This window comes from Vigna umbellata, chromosome 5 (assembly GCF_029865625.1).
Source record: "Vigna umbellata cultivar VRB3 chromosome 5, Vumbellata_1.0, whole genome shotgun sequence".
Lineage (NCBI taxonomy): Eukaryota > Viridiplantae > Streptophyta > Magnoliopsida > Fabales > Fabaceae > Vigna > Vigna umbellata.
In genome coordinates, this window is record NC_142169.1 from 28,611,992 (window position 1) to 28,632,253 (window position 20,262).

Genomic DNA, 20,262 nt, shown 5'->3' on the forward strand with positions numbered 1-20,262 from the left:
TTTAGTATTCACAACTATACCTTAAAGTCTGAGAAAGTATTATTACGTTTGAGATTAAATTTTCATGATCATAAGAATTTAAATAAACTTGTTTCTTAAATATGTATGATTACGAAAACTATATATCTATATTTGAACTATAATATAATTAACTATACTTTGTTTTATATTATTCAAAGAGTGATCCATAAAGTAATATCTTGATTGAGTATGCAATTTTGATAACTGTAAGGTGACAAAAGATACTATAAACACAACAATTAAAAAAAAACAAAGACCAAAAACCAAAAAGCAACAAAATCACGAGAACAAAAACGTATTTAAGCTTTTCAAGAAAATAGAAGTAATCAATTACATTATTAAACATACAACTAAGATTAAAGTTTTTTGTTTTAGAATAAATTGTTTTAAAAATGAAATCATAATATAAACATGAATTTATATATAGAAACACTCACCTAACCCTAATAGACCTTCCTCACTTATTCAATTTGTTTATCTCTCATCTTCATCCTTTCTCACATCCACACACAACAACCCACGAAACCGCAATTTGTTGCTCTTGCTCTGTTCATTCATTTGTTTTCACTTTAATAACAAAATAATTGATGATGTTGATTTTTGATTGGAGGACTGTGTTATATCTTTTCCCTTCTGATTGTTAATAAATTTGTAAAAAACTAAAGTTTACAATAATTTCAAAACTAAAAAAAAACAAGAAACCCCCACGAAAAGACATTAGCATCAACCTATAATAGTTGCAAAATATTTAGTTTCTTAATACCAATTTTGATAAAATTACAGAAATGAAAGGAGTAGAAGTTAAACTATAAGCATGATGGTAACAAATTTATTAAGTTTAAATTCCAATTTGAAATTCAGTGCATTTTGTTTTTCTTAATCTCACTTCTGCGACAAATGATAAATCAGAATGACAACATCATGTTTATAATTTTGATAAAATCATAGAAATGAAAGGAGTAGAAGTTAAACTATGAGCCTGATGGTAACAAATTTATTAAGTTTAAATTCCAATTTGAAATTTAGTGTGTTTTGTTGATAAATTAGAATAACAACATCATGTTTATATATCCAAACAAGTTGGAGATGTGAATTGTTTAACATACATGATGTGTTTACTTCGGAAAGTAATTTTTTAGTCCAACTGAGAGCTGACAGGTTCATTATGACTAGTTTACTAATTTCTGGTTGATTTTTAATTAGTTGGTACATCAATGCAGTTCTTCTTGGAAACTACTCCATATTCTGCAATATGCTCAAATCTAGAAGATGTGTAATTTGTTAGAATATTTTTATTCTTCTTACAAAAATGAAATGAAAATATGCTTATCAATATGAAACATTCGAAAGGTAACGAACAATGATCTCTTTTCTGAATAAGGGGACAGAGTCAACAACAACAATTTTCTCTGTTCATAACTCTCTTCAATAATTTGTTTATGTTAAATCATTTAGTATGATGTGCAAGAGCTTCATTTTTTTGTTGTGTTTTGAAGTTGGTTATATATAGGAAGGTGAAAAGTATATTTTGAAATATTGTTTTTAGCGGAAAATATGTTTTTAGAATTTTTTTTTACAATCTGACTTAAAAAATCTATTTTCTGGACAATGACTTACCCTTTCAGAATCCCCTTTCCACATAAGAGTTTTTCTCTTCTAGAAAATATTTCCAGACAACTTAATAGTCAAAATATCAAATCTCCATAAACTACTAATTCTAAAATTTAAAAACGAAATTTAATAACAATTAGAAGGAAAAGATATAAGACAACCCTCCAATAAAAAATCAACATCAACATCATCAATTATTTTGTTATTAAAGTGGAAAACAAATGAATGAACAGAGCAACAACAACAAATTGCGGTGTTGCAGGTTATTGTGTGTGGGTGAAAGAGAGGATGAAGATGAGAGATAAACAAACTGGATAAGTGAGGAAGATGAATTAGGGTTAGGTGAGTGTTTCTTAACTTTTCACTTAGGGCTATTATAGGGATGACAGATAAGAGGATCGAGTGAGAGAGATGAAAAAGAAATGGTTGAGAGGAATGAAGGATGAGACAAGGGTGAGTAAGAGTTTGAGTATTTCTTGTTTTTAGTTTTGAAAATGAAAATTATTCAAATACTTTTAACCTTAAAACTTAAAATTCATAATATATGAAAATATTTTTGTTTAATAAAATCTGATACACCTTACTAAAATATATTTTCTGAAAAAACAATTTACATATGTTATATATATATATATATATACATATATATATATATATATATATATATATATATATATATATATATGTGTGTGTGTTTGTTGACGTGACGTATGTATATTTAAAATTTAAAAATAATAAAAATGTAGTTGAAATCATAATAATATTAAAACTGTAGATTAGAAATCTAAAATCTGTTATTACATTAATTATTAACTACAATAATATAAAGGTATAATACCTATTTGGTCCCAATTTTTGTTCGGAATATTCGAAATGATCCCAACTTTTTTTGTTGTTTAATGTTGTCTTAAAAATTGTAATTTGTGTTCAATTTAGTCCTTTTTGCAAACATCGTTTAAATCGTTAACGATCAAATGTCCAGCACTAATCAGTGAATGATGTGGACACTTTAACTGCTCACTTGTCTTGACTGAAACATGACGCAACCAATGAGGGACTGTCGCGTGACAACCCCTTTTCCACCAAAAATTAGGGTTTCAGATTGGGGAAAGGGGAAAACCTAGTGGCTTCTTCCTCTTGCGCCGCTCACTTGCGTTCATGGTTGCTTGTGAATGAAGAAGCGACACTGCTCAAGGGTTGACGGTAATGGCGCATTGGATTCATGAAGCGCAATGAAGATGATGACGGGTCTGTTTCATGGTTTAAACGAGTTAGGGTTCTGTTGATTTTGGAATTTGCAGGTGAAAGATGTTGGCATCGCGATGGTTTTTTCGATTACGGAGGCTTCCGTGGCTAGACATTGAAGAAGACGAAGATGGTCTTTTGTGATGGCGGTTGAAGCTTCGTGCATCAATGGAGTTTGCGATTTCTGGGTTCTTCTGCAGGTTTCTGATGTGGCAGATGATGGTGATGCGTTAAGGATTGCGCGTGACGCTCGTGAGGTTGAATAGCGATTCGATTTAGGGTTTGAACGACAACGCTGATGGGCCGCCATGGTGATGGTTTGAGAAGGAGAGGCAGTGACGTTAATGGAGATCCATGGCGGAGGAAGGGGAAGATGATCCTGGTGGTGTTTCTGGGTGGTTGTTGGACGGAGAAGATGAACAACAGTGCTGATTGTACTGCTGGACATTTGGCCGTTAACGATTTAAACGACATTTATAAAAAGTATTAAATTGAACACAAATTACAATTTGTAGGACAACATTAAACAACAACAAAAAATTGGGACCATTTCGAATATTTCCAACCAAAATAGGTATTATATCTATTAGATATATTATATCTTTTATCTTTATCTTTTATCTTTTAGTTAATTTGTTATTATTTTCTTATTTGTATTTTGGGGTATTATACCTATTAGATATATTATATCTTTTATCTTTTAGTTAATTTGTTATTATTTTTTTATTTGTATTTTGGGGTATTATACCTATTAGATATATTATATTTTTTATCTTTTAGTTAATTTTTTATTATTTTCTTATTTGTATTTTGAAATATTATATTTATTAGATATATTATATCTTTTATCTTTTAATTAATTTATTATTATTTTTTTATTTATATTTTGGGTTTAGCGATATTTCTTTTATAATAAGTAGATTTAAGACAAAGATATTAATCCATTTTATAGTGTCATTATATTCAACAATACCTAATATAAATGTATAAATATAAGTGCGAGAACACGAGTTAGATGAAAGTTATCGTGTCGTGAGAAGTTTTCACTATCTCCGCGTTTCAATTAATTCACGTTGCAGAGGTTTGAATTAGCAGCGCCGCATACCACTCCAATTTCTTTCTTCGTTCACCAAAGCCACAACACAGTTTTGCTTTCGCTGAATTTTCGTTAGAGAATGGGGAGGAGTAGCGGAAGAGACCGAAGACGAAGAAGATCCGATGAGTCCGAATCCGAGTCACCGTCCGATTCCGACTCGGACCGACGCCATCGTAGCAGTAGCCGCCGGTCTAGGTGTGACTCAGACGGAGATAGGAAGAAGAAGAAGAAATCCTCGATGAACATCACAGAAGAGGAAATCGCGCAGTACATGACCAAAAGGGCTCAATCGAAGGTCTTCATCTAGTTTCCCTATGCCTTTCTTGTCCCTTCACCGTTAGAATTCGCATATTGAATGACTTTCCATTGTTTCAGGCTATGAAAGTCGCAAAAAAGTTGAAAACCAGTACGGTGTCGGGCTATTCCAACGATTCGAATCCGTTCGGTGACTCCAATCTCAATGAGAAGTAAGTTGCTGCCAATTTGACGTTGTTCTTCGTATCTCGTGGTTAAATTAAACTTATTTTAGCGTCACAATACATAAATCTTGAGATAAGTTGTGGTCGCTTTTATAGATTGTAAACCTACACAAATGTTATGTGTAGGTTTGTTTGGCGCAAGAAGATTGAACGCGACGTTTCTCAAGGTGTTTCTATTGATACGTTTTCTGTTAAGGCCGAGAAAAAAAGACAGATAGAAAGGATGGTATGTACTTGTATCCATGAATTTTGTTTGGGTTAAATGTGATATAGGTTCTCAATTTTACCTTAAATTGATTTTAGTATATACTTTATAATCGATAGATTTTCTTCATTGCATATTTTTGTAATTCGCCGAAAGTTAAAGGGATCTATATCACAATTTTCCCTTTTTATTTTAACCGGCATGACGCGGGATATATGTTGCATGGTCATTATTTGTTTCTACCACTGCAACATTTCTTATACACTTGATTTAGAAGCTTTAAAGCGATAATTGTATATCGGTATCTTGATACCAATTTGGTTCCTGGACCATGTGTGCACATAATCTCACATATATACTTTTCCCCTTCAATTTAGTTAGCTCATTGGGGGATGAATGGGAATCTGGTTTGTTTTAATTATATTGAAATAGGGTTTATGAAAAGGTCTATGTATGAGCTTGGTTTGGGTGCAATGTCAAGGTTTTTGGGGTCTCTACCACTTTAAATCTCAGATAGAGATGCCTGGTGGGCTTTCCTCAAAAATGATAAAATTACTAATATTAATGACATTTATAATTCATAATTAACAATAAAAACTCATAGTTATCTTAAAGTATACAAGTAAATACCAACAAAAGTCTAATGCAAGTTTCCTATACAGGAATCATCAATCATCATATTCAAAATCCAGGCCTTTATTATTTCCTCCTGGTTTTCATCAACAGGGGAGAATATTATATGTTGCCTCAACAAGTCCTTAAAACCCTGGTCTTTGAGATTGAAGTTGTATTCACAATTGTATTTTTCCTCAATTTCCTACAATATCAAGGAATGTGACAACCATGACGACAACTGCAACTTAAAACTTTGTATTAAATTTAAATCTGTAGCTGGGAATGGGTTCAATGGATTGAACTAGTCCAATAATAATAGATATAGTTTTGAATTAAATTGTATTGTGGTTAGCCTTTGCGGCTTTGTTTGCTTTCCCAAATTTGTTGGTCCTTTTTTATGTCATTGATGGTTTTTAATAGCTAAACGTTTTCACTTCTATGATAACAATATTGCAGGCAGAAATTGAAAAAGTGAAAAAGAGAAGAGAGGAAAGGGCACTCGAGAAAGCTCGGCATGAGGAAGAAATGGTATGTCCTTTCTCATAATTTGCTATTAATCCATAATTATTGTGTATTGTTAACCTATTATTAGTTTTGGGCTTGTACTAGTTCTATGGTACTTCATTTTACACTTTACATTAATATAGAATTATATATAAGAGTATTATATCAGCCTCTGGTATCTCAACTCAATTATATTGTCTCCTTTCTAACTATTTTGTTGAATTTCAACATTCACCATTTTTATCACGGCATTGTATTTTTGTGTGGTCATATTCTAATGCGAAATACCAATCATGTCCTTTCCTTGTTTTTTGATTTGTTTTTGGGGTGGGGCAAATATTTGAGTCAAGCCTAGGCTTGATTTGTAGACTGTTGATGGAGCATAAACTATGTTATATTATCCTGATTTAACAGATTCTTTCTCCCAGGCACTGTTAGCTAGAGAACGTGCTCGAGCTGAGTTTCAGGACTGGGAAAAAAAAGAAGAAGAGGTACTGTATCTTTAGTTTTTTTTATTTATTTGTTGTTATTTTATATAATATTGTCAGTTTTATTGACATAGACAATTTAATCTGCAGTTCCATTTTGATCAAAGCAAAGTTAGGTCAGAAATTAGATTGCGTGAAGGGCGTGCCAGACCAATTGATGTCCTAACCAAGCATCTCAACGGCTCTGATGATTTGGATATAGAAATAAATGAACCATATATGGTCTTCAAGGTTAATTTAGAGTTTTTCTTTTCATTTTATTTGTCCTCACTGTTCTAATGTTATATGGTATGTATGACTAAGGACATAATATTATTGGACAAGCCACATAATGATTTGATATTTGGTGCAGGGTTTGACTGTAAACGAAATGAACGAGCTACGTGATGACATCAAAATGCATCTGGACCTTGACAGGGCAACACCAACTCATGTAGAATATTGGGAGGTATCACCCTGTTTCCATGGTTCATTATGGGATACTTAATTTATGGGTTCTACCTTATCTATATTATGGCAACAACAAATTGAGCATAATATTTAAACAAAATTTGAGGTGCTTTGGAACCCAAATGACTTGTTGACTGTTATGACCTTTTCCTGCTTTAGTTAATTTGTATGACTAGTATGGTTGGTATCGTGTTTAAAGTTCAAAGCACATTGTTTAATGTCGTCTTCACGTAGGCACTCCTTCTTGTGTGTGATTGGGAGCTAGCAGAAGTGCGAAAAAAGGATGCATTTGATCGAGCTAGAGTGCGAGGAGAAGAACCTCCTGCTGAGCTGCTTGCAGAAGAAAGGGGATTGCATTCCAGTGTTGAGCCAGATGTAAAGAGGCTTTTGCAGGGGAAGACACGTGCAGAATTGGAGGCTTTACAGGTTCACATTGAATCAGAAATGCGTTCTGGTACAGCAAAGGTGGTTGAATACTGGGAGGCCATTTTAAAACATCTCCACATTTATAAAGCCAAGGTATTTCCCGTCACATTAATTTCCCATTCTTTTCCATGGCTTTAGGCAATGGTTGGTTTTTACTATTATTAAATTACTCCAAATACAGGCTTGTTTGAAGGAAATTCATGCTAAATTGCTACGTAAGCATTTGCAATCTCTAGAGAGACCATTGGAGGATGAAGATAAATTGGAGGATGCTAATGTTATGATACCTGACGAGGAGGAAGATACAGAGGATGATATTAAAGGTAAAAGCTTTTTTTCTGTTATGGACATGTAGTTGTATATGAAAACTTTTATTTCCAATCATCTCAATTTTCATACTGAAATTTATTGTTCCTTTTTCTTGCTAGTCCGATCTCTAGATGAATCATTTTCACCAGAACCCATTAGAGGGGAGCAAGAAGATGAAGAAGACGAGGTTGGATCATTTTCGCCACAACTGTTGCATGGTGATGAAAGTGAGGAAGCTATTGACCCTGAAGAGGATAGAGCCATGCTGGTAATATTTCTAACCATAATTTTTAATGCTGATCTCCTACTTAATTTATATATTTTATAACCTTGTACACTTATAGGAGCGGAACCGCAAGGCTGTCTTAGAAGAGCAGCAAAGACGAGTTCAGGAAGCAATGATATCAAAGCCAGCTCCTTCTGAAGATAATTTTGAGATGAAGGCTTTAAAAGCTATGGGGGATATGGAAGATGGAGATGCTGTGTTTGGATCTGGTGCTGAAGTGAGCCTGGATTCCCAGGTATAGTGTCTTGGCTTTATATGACATGACAATTGTGGAATGTCACATGACATTAACTTGCCCCTTATGATACTTTGAATTTTTAGTTTGTTTTTGTCTGTAAGTTCCTTAATTTTCTTTAGAGCTTTTCTCCAAGTGGATTTTGAAACTTGTTACTTTTTCTCTTTTAAATTTCCTGATGGTCTGATAAATGTTGGAACAGGTTTATTGGTGGCATGACAAATACAGGCCTAGGAAGCCGAAGTATTTCAACCGTGTTCACACTGGATACGAGTGGAACAAATATAATCAGACTCACTATGATCATGACAACCCACCTCCAAAGATTGTGCAAGGATACAAATTTAATATTTTCTATCCTGATCTTGTAGACAAGACAAAAGCCCCAACCTACACCATTGAGAAGGATGGCAGCAATGGGGAAACTTGCATTATAAGATTCCATGCTGGGCCACCGTACGAAGACATAGTAAGTCTATTATCCTTTGTGTTATGAAGGATATTTAGTTTTTAATCAATTTACTAATTTCATTGTGTTTTCCAGGCTTTCCGCATCGTAAACAAAGAATGGGAATATTCTCACAAAAAGGGTTTTAAGTGCACATTTGAACGTGGAATTCTGCACGTGTACTTTAATTTCAAACGCCACCGCTACCGCAGATAATTTCGCACGAGGCAATGTTTCACTTTATGTAAAATATTTCCTACTAGAAGGGCTACGTGGCTCCTGCCATTTTTAATCGTGAATTTTGTGGCATGGTGCTGGCAGTAGATATAAATGGCCAGGAAATTTATTACTGAGATTGAGAAGGTACTATTAGAGTAAGTAATACCCGCACCAGTTAAAGTCTGATCCAAATCTTATCATGATATTCTAGACTTGATTTACGGTTATTCTAGACTTGTTATAACTAAGTCGAGACCCAAGGTCTTTCCAAACGCTGAGATACTAATTGTATGTCTTTTTTTTTGGTGCACACATTATTTACATAATCCTGTCTGATTTACATAATCCTGTCTGATTTAACTAGATTTTCCTCATCATTGTAGAAAATCACATTGTTCAACTATTTTTGTAGAAAAAGTTTATTATTGTACCTTGAAGATGGTTGTAATATCATGAGGTGAAAGAATTTGTACAATTTAATTTTCATTATAACCCTTCTTGTTGTTTGTCTATAATATGCTCCTTGCTTTAGAAGATGCACATATTCTCGGTTCATGTGATTGCTGATTTTGCATTAAAATACACTAGGAACCATTGAATGATCTTGAACTGGTAAAAGCTCAAGAAATAAGAATTTAGGTAGCCTTAAAAGAGTAGCGTGTTTGATTTAAGTCGATTCCAACTCCCAAGGAACATTGAATGCCAATCTCACCCTCACTGGTTATTTGTTCTATGTAATAGGTTTCTATCGGTGAGTAGTGTTATTTGATGTTAAACTTTTCAGATGTATTGATTTTTCACATATCCCCATCCGCGTATTTGACAAAAATAATGGGCGTACATCACTATTGTGAGTTTTTTTATGGTGTGCTGTTCGAGTGTACACGGACACGTGTGTGAGAATTCAGTGTCATGGCTATATATATATATATATATATAATCAGTCTGTTATGCTGCTGCAGTTTCTATTAATAAAGGCGTTGGAATGAATGACATCGACAATTCTACAGTTTCGCAAATTAAGTTTGTCAGAACAATTTATTTTAATTGTTTACTATTTATTCACTTTCGTTAAAGTTCTTTATAGTTTAATACGACGTCGACTTACTTCTAATTTCCTTTAACTTAGCAACTAATGTGGCAGGGTCATGCAAATATAAAAATTAAAGCGAATGTTTATTCTGATCCGTATTCAAGGAAACACAGTAACTACTCCATGACATCACCATTATTATTTTCATTGCCATGGAAGTATGTTTGCTTCTAATTATAGTGATAGATTTGAGGAGAGTAAAGGAATGAATGTGAGAAGATAAAGAAAGGATTATGGTGATATTTATGTTAAGGAATGCAGAGGTGAAATTAATAGATTTGAAGGAAAAATTTATAAAAGTTTGTGAATGTTTTGATGAAACATGTAGGTCACTCCTTCATCTTTGTCAATAGTAATTTCCTGAAGGTAAACAATTGAGATATTCATATATCCGCCATCTAAAATCAACAATGGAAGTGAACTCAATATCTTTTCTATAACTCAAATGAAATCATTAGTTTCAAGCGTATCTTACATTACTCTCTTTCTTAATTAATTGTTTGTCAGTATAAGTTCTGGTTTTTTATTACAGGAATTCTACTCTACAATCAACGTAAGAAACATTATGGATTCTTATTTTAACAAAGAGCAACCACCACTTCGATTTTAAGTCTTATAATATAAACGGAGTCAAAATAAATATTATTTAAGAGCTCTTAGTTAACTAGATTTCTCTAATTATATTTGATTTCAGCAACTGCTTCTATGCGTTAAAGGATCTCACGAGATGTTTTGTTTTTGTTAATCAGGTCAACGTAATAACAATAAACTGAAAGAAAGTTGAATAAGGATATTGAAAGCAGTGGTACCATACTTTATTGATGTTGAATAAGGATCATAGACAGCAGCCTTTAACAATCATTGGAGTTGTTGAAGAATCATTGACCACAACTTTTCATAGTTGTTGAAGAATCAAACACCATAGCCTTAAGTGCTGGGAATTAGAATAAAAGGCTGAACCAGGAATGACACAACCGACCATGGAATTCCCCAGCTAAGCAAAACATGGAAAAAATAAAATAAAATGTTAAGGATAATCCTCAACAATAGATACAAATACTGTTTTGTGTTTTTGAACAAGGAAATAAAAGGTGGTGTAAGATTAATCTATAAAACTAATAAAATGTTATAATTACTATATGAACTATTAAACAAGTTTTAAACTTAATCTATTATTTTTTATCCTAATTACATGAAAGATTATTATTTAATTACATTTTATGTTTATTTTTTACTGATCAGCTTTTCAAGAACCCTTTTTTTTAGTTTTAACTATGCTTTTTAATTTTAGGAATAAAAGAACTCTTTAAACATAATTCTATTTTGTATTATTTTTCATAAATTGAAATAAAAATGGAAGAGGACAACGATGCCTTGACTATAACTTGATGTTTTGGTCGACTGAAAGAAATGAAATCGATTGAATAAAATGGCATTACTTATTATCATTTGATTTATTTGAAAATTGGAAATAAAAAGACATGGCATAACATTTATCACGTGTTTTCTATTATTTTATTTGAGACGAGCTTAAACAATTTTCTTATCAATTCATCTTAAAATATAATAAGAAAATTGTTTCGATTATGAGATTAGGTTATCTGTTTATTAAGTTTTGTGTATTTTGATGTTTGTTTTTTAAACTATTTGATCAAATTGAAAAGTTACTACAAAAGGTATTTAATGACAAAATTAGTAAAAATTTGATAAGTTTAGTAATTAATATGTAATAAATATAATTATTTTTTTTAAAATATATAGTTATAAATTTCGAAATAAATTTTGGATTATTAACTATCGATCTAATTAGTCTTAATTATGTTTTTATCATAAATTAATCTCCATATCATTGTTTAAAGGTGATCGTTGCATCAGTATAATACAGTGGTTGAATTTCTTGGACAATAATTGTGGTATTGCTAGTTGTGTAACCATTGCCCAAGATTAATCGAAGGGCTGTACAATACAAAAATAATTATTAAAAAATCAATAAGTGTACGGTAGCTTTATTTATTTCATTCAATTCATCATTAAATTATACATGAACACGTATAGTAATGTTTACATTCATACAAAAATGAAATAAAATGCCATTAATTTCATTATTTAATTGTTTTAAAATTAGATAACTTTATGCATATTATTATTTCTTCATTTTTATCCTATATTTAGTTTTTTTTTCTTTGAGTGTAAAATAAAACAATCATTTACATCTCATCACATAATTTATGTTTTGTTTGAATTAAATGATGCAAAATGAAAGTATATAAAAGAAAAGAGTAAGAGAATAAAAAAATAAGTAAAAAACTATTTAAATTAAAAAACGAAAGAAAAATTCTATCATGATATAATTTTAATTATTTTTTTATTTATATTTTATCATTATTATTATTTTATAAACATTTGAAAATTAAAAAGCAATATAACTAATTAATTATGCTTATATTATCGATTAAGATATCAACATAATCTATTATCTGGCAAATTTAATAGATTATATTGACTTTTAGTGTTTTTCTTTTTTCTTTTTCGAAGTCTGAATTTGCATAATATTTTGCAGTTTCTACATTGGTGAGTGAAACAAACGACACCCATGTGCATAAATTCGTGCTCATCCATTCACGGGAACAGTGAAATGGTAGTAAATTATTCTTTTCTCAAAGTTGGGTAGTAAATTATTGAAATGATTTAGGTTAAAGTTAGTGGCATGCAATTAAGAAATATTCTACTAAAAGAGTAATTTTCTCTCAATAATTTATGTTCTCTTGATGAAAATTTACTCAAGTAGTTTTTGAGCACCAAAAGATTTATATAATGAGATGGGAGTGGTGAAGGGGAACCAAAATTATTCACATAAAAAAAGGTTTTAATGCTTAATGATCTGGGTTTGGTTGGCTGCGCGTGAACCTAGGATGTGGAATTTGCATAATTACTTGGCTACTACGAATCTAGTGTTGCCATTACCAAGACCTGCTAATTTTTTTTATGATGATTACTTTCCCATATTGCAAGGAAGAAGAAGTGTGTAAAGTTTGGAGAATAATGCAAAAGCAAGCATTATAGGAACTAATCACATTGCTTTTGACTTATCCCACTTAAAAGTGCTCTTTAATTTCCTCTAATTTTTTCCCACCATCAAGAATCCCTTGCATAAGTTGTGCTCGACAAATTTAGCAACTTTGAACGTTAATTTCTTTTCTTTTTTCAATTCTTTTGATTTTAGCCGCAAAAAGGTTTTCATGTTCCAAATAAATGGTGATATAGTAGAAAGTAAATAGCATGTTTATAACATAGGGATGTACCTAAATAGCATGTTCATCCCTTCGTATGAGTTTGTTGGGACCTCGAGAGCGTTAGGGCATCGATGAGCAGGGTGGTTAAAGATCGCATATAATCCTTTGTGGATTCGGTGAATCATAACCTTTTGATGATGCTTTCCTACTATGAAAAATTGAACTTCCACTTTAAACTCAAATTCAATTCGTTTACCCAAATTGTAAAAGGAAGATTAGTTTGGATGACAATGAAATCCAAAATTCTCAAAGATTCTAACAGCTCACATAATGAATTCAAAGCATCTGATTCAACCCAATCAAATCCTTTGGAATCACTTTACCTCCTTTCTCAGTGGGCTAATCACTATCTCTCTAAGACCCCATTGCCACTACCTTCTTTTTCTATCAATACAGATACTAAGTTTTGCACCAATAATAATTAAATACTATCTACTACACAAACCACACGTGTACGTACTATTTCACTCTCCTTCTTCAATCCTAATTATGTATAGTAGGCGTTGAACAATATCCTTCATACTTGGCCTTTCAGCTTTCTTCTCTCTCAGACATTCAAGTGCAAGCTCCAACAACAGTTTTATGCTTGTCAACATTTTATCCCCCGAGCTCTCCACGGAAACAAGCCTTTGATCCACCAATTCCATGATTGTACCATTGCTTGCACGTTGACTCACATGAATTGCCAGGTTCACATCATCTTCGTCACGACTGAAGTCAATCGCTTTTTGTGAAGTCAAAAGCTCTAGCAACACAACCCCATAACTATAAACATCACTTTTATCTGTTAACTGATAGTTGCGGTAGTATTCAGGATCCAAGTACCCCAACGTTCCCTGAGCACATGTTGAAACGTGACTGAGTCCTGGGCTAGCCAATCTGGAGAGTCCAAAATCTGAGACCTTGGCATTGAAATCATCATCCAATAGTATGTTTGTTGACTTAACATCTCTGTGGTAGATGGGAGTGTGTGCAGCAGAATGCAGGTAGGCCAATGCTTCTGCTGTTTGAAAAGCAACCTTGAGCCTCGTTTTCCAGTTTAGAAAGTTCGAACAATATTTGCCATGAAGATGGTCGTAGAGGGTCCCATTTGAGATATACTCGTAGATCATAAATGGTAGCTCAGATTCCACACAGCATCCCAAGAGCCTGACCAAGTTCTTGTGATTGACTTGAGAAAGTATTGCAACCTCATTAAGCACTTGTTGGGTGCTTTTCAGGTTTCCCACTCTAGCTTTCTTCACTGCCACCAATGTTCCATCTTGTAGCTCACCTTTGTAAACTTCCCCAAAGCCACCACTTCCCAAGAACCTCTGATGGGAAAAATCATTTGTTGCTTTCTTCACCTCTTTCAGTTGAAACATCCTACAAGGCTTATCCCCAGCACTTGATTTCAGTTTGTCTTCTCTTTCCTTCGCTTTATTATCTCTATAGGTTGAGATTTTGCGGGACTTTGAGATGATGGTCAGAACCACAACAAGAGAGAAAAAGGTAACAACAACCCCTATTGAAACCACCAAACTGGTTTTCCATTTGGGTTTTCTTTCACACTTCACACACGTTGTGACAAAAGGGTCCCAACGGTGTCCCCCATTACAAAGACAGCGAAATAAACCACTTCTACCAGAAGGGGAACACGTAGAGTCTCCAGAGCAATCCTTTTGTGTCTTGCACACTGGTTCAGGTGGAAGAGCCCATTGAATTTCAAGCCCTTCCTCCCACTGATTAGGAGGCTTGTCTTGGTTCAAATGAAGGATGCTTCTGAATGCTTTGCAGCCAGACTCATGAAGCCTGATCCTGTAAGCTGAAGGTATTCCACCAGCTAGAAAAGTGCAACAAGGGTGAAGACCGCTTGCACAGTCAAACGCTCGTTTTGTGTCAACATGACCAGAACTCTCTAAGTAACGATGGCAAACACTAGAATAAGTGCAGTTGAGAGGAGAAACCAAGAGGCGTGGAGAGCAATTAAGGAGGAACACTGTATTGGATGAAGTTATATTGAAAGGAAGTGACTGGTTCAACCATATACCGTTGCTTCTGGGCATGTCTTGTGTAACACAGGAACCTGGTAACCAAGGTGATGGCTCCACCACCATGCGTTGGATTGAAGGCATGATTCGGAGAAGGAGATAGGAACTTCCATTGAGGGTGTCGAAGTAAAGCTTTTGAGAGTGGGAATCACAACGAAGCTTGTAGTATGGATCACCACAACTTGGATGTGTGCTCAAAGGATATGGAACTTGCATAGAGCCACAGTTTGGGCAAGTCTTCTGTGAAGTAGTGTGATGGGCAAGGAGAAGGAAAAGAAATAGAAAGGTATAGGAATAGCAACAATGGAAGCAGGGTCTCATGTTTGATTCAGCAATCATTTGCATGGGGAATTATTAGGGAAGAAACATCTTATGAACTGAAAGATACACGATGAATAAATATAAAGGGTGCTCCCAGTTACTGCAGAAAAAAGTGGCTGCAAGAATCTACCACAACGAATACTATTCTAGCCCATCCTACACCTTAGGTCCAGCTTCGCCAAGTATATAATTCTCAAACATATGTTTAAGGAGAGTTAATGGTTTTTTTTTTTTTACCTAAATGGACAAATCTGATTGTCATATTATCGTATGGACAAATTTTAAAAAATTTAAGTAAAGAAAATTATGTAAATGACTTTTTTTCACTTTTAAACAACTCAGTAAAAAAAATTAGTAACTTTTGTTACAAATCTCTGAAACCATTTAAAATCGAATGAAACTCGATCCATCTTTTAGATCTTTTAATTAGATCTTTTAATTATATGTTATCCAAAATTTAACATAGATCATTGTTTAGGTAGGATTGAGATCCCTAACCCAAAACATTCAAAATTGTAATAAAGATTAATAATTGCCTTTTCTGTCGACATATATATTTATAAATATTATTAATGAGCTTACCATTAGGTCTGACTCATTAATTACCAATAAATGACTTTATTCCTGTTAATTGTCAAGCAATATTATTCTAATTAAGTGTCCATTAATGGCTATTATTGCTCAGAATAATTTTCAGACCGGTAAATTGTTTTCTCACTGGATGGTCAGCTGTCGGTCCTTTGACTGATCGCGTTGTCCTACAGTACACAAACCCCCAAGCCTAAGCACAATATAATGTGCAAAGGGGTTTTAGGTAGTATGCTTCTGATGCGAATTAATTTTACCTTCGACACGTGTCTTTGTGTGTTGTTGTACGTTTGACCAAGATTCTGAACCTCTTTGACTAGTCGTTGCAAGTAAGGCAGGAGTTCAAAAAGTTCATTGACAACTTTTGAATGGCTGAACAGGAGTTGAAAAACATTCCCTGTCAAGATGTTGAAGGTAAGTCAAGAGTTGAGAAACGTTCATAACCACATGTGAAGGGCTCGATACGAGTTGAAAAACGTTTCCTGTCGACTGTTTGAAAGTAATTCAAGAGTTAAAAAATCGTTCCCTAACCACCTAGTTGAAAGTAATTCAGGAGTTAAAAAAGTTCCTAACCACCTGTAAAAGGCTCGACAGGAGTTGAAAAACGTTTCCTACCAGCTAATTGAAGGTAAGTCAAGAGTTGAGAAACGTTCCCTACGAGCCAGTTTTTCAAAGTTGGCCAAGTACTTTGTATTTATGGTTTGTCAATTATGATAGTGTTTGTTGTATAATATTTCTGTATGTAACTAAAAACAACTCTGATTGAGAGTGACAAAAAGGACAAATTCTATAAACTCGTATCCTTAAGGACAAGTTAGTGATTTTGAAATCAAAATAAACCTTTTCATCCTTCACTCCACGTAATGTTTTTTATTGTAACTCAAATGATCTTTAAGGAATTAACTTTTTCATTAAATATTTTGACTTTACAATTTTATAAATTTATTGAACATAAGTAGTAGTTTAACGTTATTTTAGCACAAATGTACATAATACCATACTGTGGTTTTCTAATTTGTTTAATAATAAATTTGCTAGAATTAATGTTGAATAATTTGCTAGAATAAGTTTTGGGTAATTCCAATGTCATCTTAAAAAATAAACTTTAAATTTAATCAAATTTTACAAAAGAAAAGAGAGTTATAAGATGGGACTTATGTCTCTTATACTTACTTTATGGAAAATCTTTAATATGAAGTCTTTTTTATCTTAAAAGAATAATTTTCTATAAAGTTAAAATATAATTATTATATTTTATTGTGAAATTAAGTTAATCTTACAGTAATCTAAAGCTATTATTTATATTGATTATAATTTATTAAATATAAAAAGTGATGTAGTAACGTAATAATACATAAGATAACATTTTTTATATTGATTAGCGTTACAGTCTATATCAAAAGTAGATGGTGACATTTGTGATAAATAAGAATTTTTTCTACATCAATTCTAATTTTAATTGTAACCGATATAAAAAAAGGGACGCACTGATATTTTTGTAATAAATAAAATAATATTATATATCAATTATAATTATAATCAAGAAAAGTGTCTGAGTACATTTGTAATAAATAAAAAAGTTTCAATATGATTCTAATGATCACAGATGTAGAAAATAATTTTTTATATTTTTTATCTATTTATAAATACAAACCTATACTCAAATCTTTTAACTTTTGAAATCCTTAAGCAGACCCACACACTCTAATCGTGAATCCTCTTTTCTTTAATCATCAGGCCACCCTCGCGCAATCACAACGTTAGGAGGTCACCAACGTAATGCTGACGTCGACGACTGTCTTTACCAGTGCGAGTTCTTTTTCTCATGTTGAGACTCAAAATTTGATATAGATTATGACTGTGCTATTTATATAATCATTTCTGTATGTAACTAAAAACAACTCTGATTGAGAGTGCCAAAGAGAACATAAATTCTTTAAGTTCGTATCTCTCAAGGACAAGTTAGTAATTTTTAAAACAAATTAAACCTTTTCATCCTTCACTCCACGTAATGCTAATGTTTTTTATCGTAACTCAAATGATTTTAAGGAATTAACTTGTTTTATAAATATTTTGACTTTACAATTTTATAAATTTATTGACCATATTGATTTCACTTATTTTTAACACTGGCTTGCTGATATAAAAAATCCTTAGACTTATATGCACTAGTGTTACAATAGTCTTTCCTAACTTAAATTGAGTGTGGGCGTTTCTCCATCATCCAGCTTGAATTCTGATGGACGCAAGCATAGAATTTTGGACACACAATCGTGTAATATTATAAAGGAACAAATGTCATAAAAATGGTGTCATGATTGGGACCAGTTTTGATACCACATGAATGGCATCAAACTTTCGTAGCCATATACACTCTCTTTATAAGGTGCAAAGTTAAAAGGTTTTTGGCATGTACTCAATTTTTTCAGTGTTCTCTTTCTTTTACACAAGCGATCATAGTGGAGAAATTATAGTAATTTAAATATACCAAAATGCAAGACCATTATACTTATTGCAGTATCAGTAATTATATCTGCCATCTACTATTCTGACACATATGGATTATATGCATGCGCAACCACATTAATATTAAACCATTTCGTCATGTGAATTGAAGTTGAAGGTTCAAATTAACAATTATACTGCTATACTTGAGAACGGTGAAAATGGAGTTGACATGAACTCTCACATCAGTATAGAAATAGCTAAATTCGTAATACAGTTCACAAATTTATTGTTTTGAATGGTAAGTGATGTCCTTTTGCTGTTGGCTGTCACGCATTATGATGAAGATATTTTTAGTGTTTTTTTCATGTACAAAGTGGGAGAAAGATTCTGCATAACAAAAACACGACACCTGTACACACATTATAGTTTATTTCTATCTCAGTAAGAAAAAGCAAACACACTTATTATCCTTGCAGCATAAAATTTACAATGATTTTATATAAGAAGAAGAAGAATTAGTATCTATCTCTAGACGAAAAGAATATCAGTTTTAGCTTTCACGCTGGTATAAAAATTTTACACTTTAACTAATTAGAAGTTAATTTAGATATTTAAAAAATTAATTATCTAAGTATAAACAAAAACAATTAATTTTCGTATTTTGAAGGTTAATTTTTAACTCAGAACATACCTCTGTCAAAAAGAAAAAAGTAGAGGATATATACCGTTTACGCCCAACAAAACAATTAAAGTATGTTATGAATGTTTGTATTAAAGTTGTTTTAATATTTTCATTTTTAATTAATTTGTCTACAAAAACTGCTTAAATTTTCTCTTTTCATATATGAGTTACTTGTATTTTTAATCTTTTTAATTATCATCTTGAATTTATTTCTAATTTTTTAATTTAGCCTCTATTATTAATAATGTAATTTTGGTTTATCTATTTATTTGACATTTAATTTTAATATAAAAATTATATGGCATTCTATTATAATATTATGTCAGTACATTTATATTGGTGTGATGAAAGTTTAGATAATTTCACTTTGTTGTTTTTATTAAATATTATTAATGAAAACACATGTGACGTGCGTGTTTACTTTTATTTGATAATAAATAATGAAATTATCATTATAAAAATAAATATAAATAGTTTTTATTTATTTATTTTGTAGATATTTTTATTTATTGTGTAGATATTTTTATTTATTTAATTTTAAAAAATATAAAAATTTCCTTTATATATAAATATAGAAGTAAAAAAAATAATTAGTTAGTGCAACTCTTAACTTGACATATAATTTGCTTCTGTATTGATATCTAGTCCCAACTAAAAATATTATAACCTTAAAATAAGTCAAATTAAAATGAAAAGATTATAATAAGTAAAAGTAAAATTTGTTGGAAGTCTCACAATGACTATATATAAGGTCAATTCATAGTTTATAAGTGGGTGCGTGCAGATCTTATCTTACAAGTCGGTTTTGTAAGATTGAGTTAGGCTTAAAGTCTATGAGGTTCCACTACCCACAAGATTATTATTAGCATGTTGGTGGTAGGTCTCAACAAAATTTGATAAGAAGGACTTTTCAATTTTTACCTTATTTTCTATCAATTGTATGTTATCTTTATGTTATCTTGTCAATTTTTACATCATTTTTACCTCATTTTCTACCTGTTGAAGCGAATATGATGAAAATGTCTTAGGTTCATGAAAAATCAAGGTGGTTAGCATTTGAAAAATAAACAACATGTGTTTTTATATAAGGAGACCATTCTTCCTTAACAATCTCATTCTCCTTCTTTCCCTTGTATGTTTCAGAGAAAATTACAAGAGGAAATATTAGTT

General features: G+C 32.0%; 1 protein-coding gene and 1 pseudogene across 2 annotated transcripts; one reads left to right on the top strand and one right to left on the bottom strand.

Moving 5' to 3' along the window:
* Positions 1 to 3,894: 3,894 nt before the first annotated feature.
* On the top strand, positions 3,895 to 8,963 carry LOC124839668 (splicing factor Cactin-like). 2 transcript variants are annotated; one of them, XM_088091908.1, is made up of 13 exons: positions 3,895 to 4,268; positions 4,349 to 4,440; positions 4,579 to 4,678; positions 5,729 to 5,800; positions 6,205 to 6,267; positions 6,355 to 6,495; positions 6,617 to 6,712; positions 6,949 to 7,233; positions 7,322 to 7,463; positions 7,569 to 7,717; positions 7,794 to 7,970; positions 8,173 to 8,439; positions 8,515 to 8,963. In XM_088091908.1, exons 1-13 carry the CDS (start codon positions 4,053 to 4,055, stop codon positions 8,632 to 8,634), a joined length of 1,920 nt encoding a protein of 639 aa, XP_087948034.1. In that variant the 5' UTR covers positions 3,895 to 4,052; the 3' UTR covers positions 8,635 to 8,963. The 2 variants fall into 2 exon arrangements, with proteins under 2 accessions (XP_087948034.1, XP_087948035.1); XM_088091909.1 differs by lacking the exon at positions 3,895 to 4,268 and having other exon boundaries at positions 4,549 to 4,678.
* A 4,251-nt stretch (positions 8,964 to 13,214) lies between these two features.
* LOC124839667 (wall-associated receptor kinase-like 20 pseudogene) lies at positions 13,215 to 15,666 on the bottom strand (annotated as a pseudogene).
* Positions 15,667 to 20,262: the final 4,596 nt, after the last annotated feature.

Coding starts and splice junctions, on each gene's coding strand:
- LOC124839668 (XM_088091908.1), top strand. CDS start 4,053: ATGGGGAGGAGTAGCGGAAGAGACCGAAGACGAAGAAGATCCGATGAG. Junction 4,441..4,578: donor GACTCCAATCTCAATGAGAA/GTAAGTTGCTGC, acceptor TGTTATGTGTAG/GTTTGTTTGGCGCAAGAAGA. Junction 6,268..6,354: donor GGGAAAAAAAAGAAGAAGAG/GTACTGTATCTT, acceptor TTTAATCTGCAG/TTCCATTTTGATCAAAGCAA.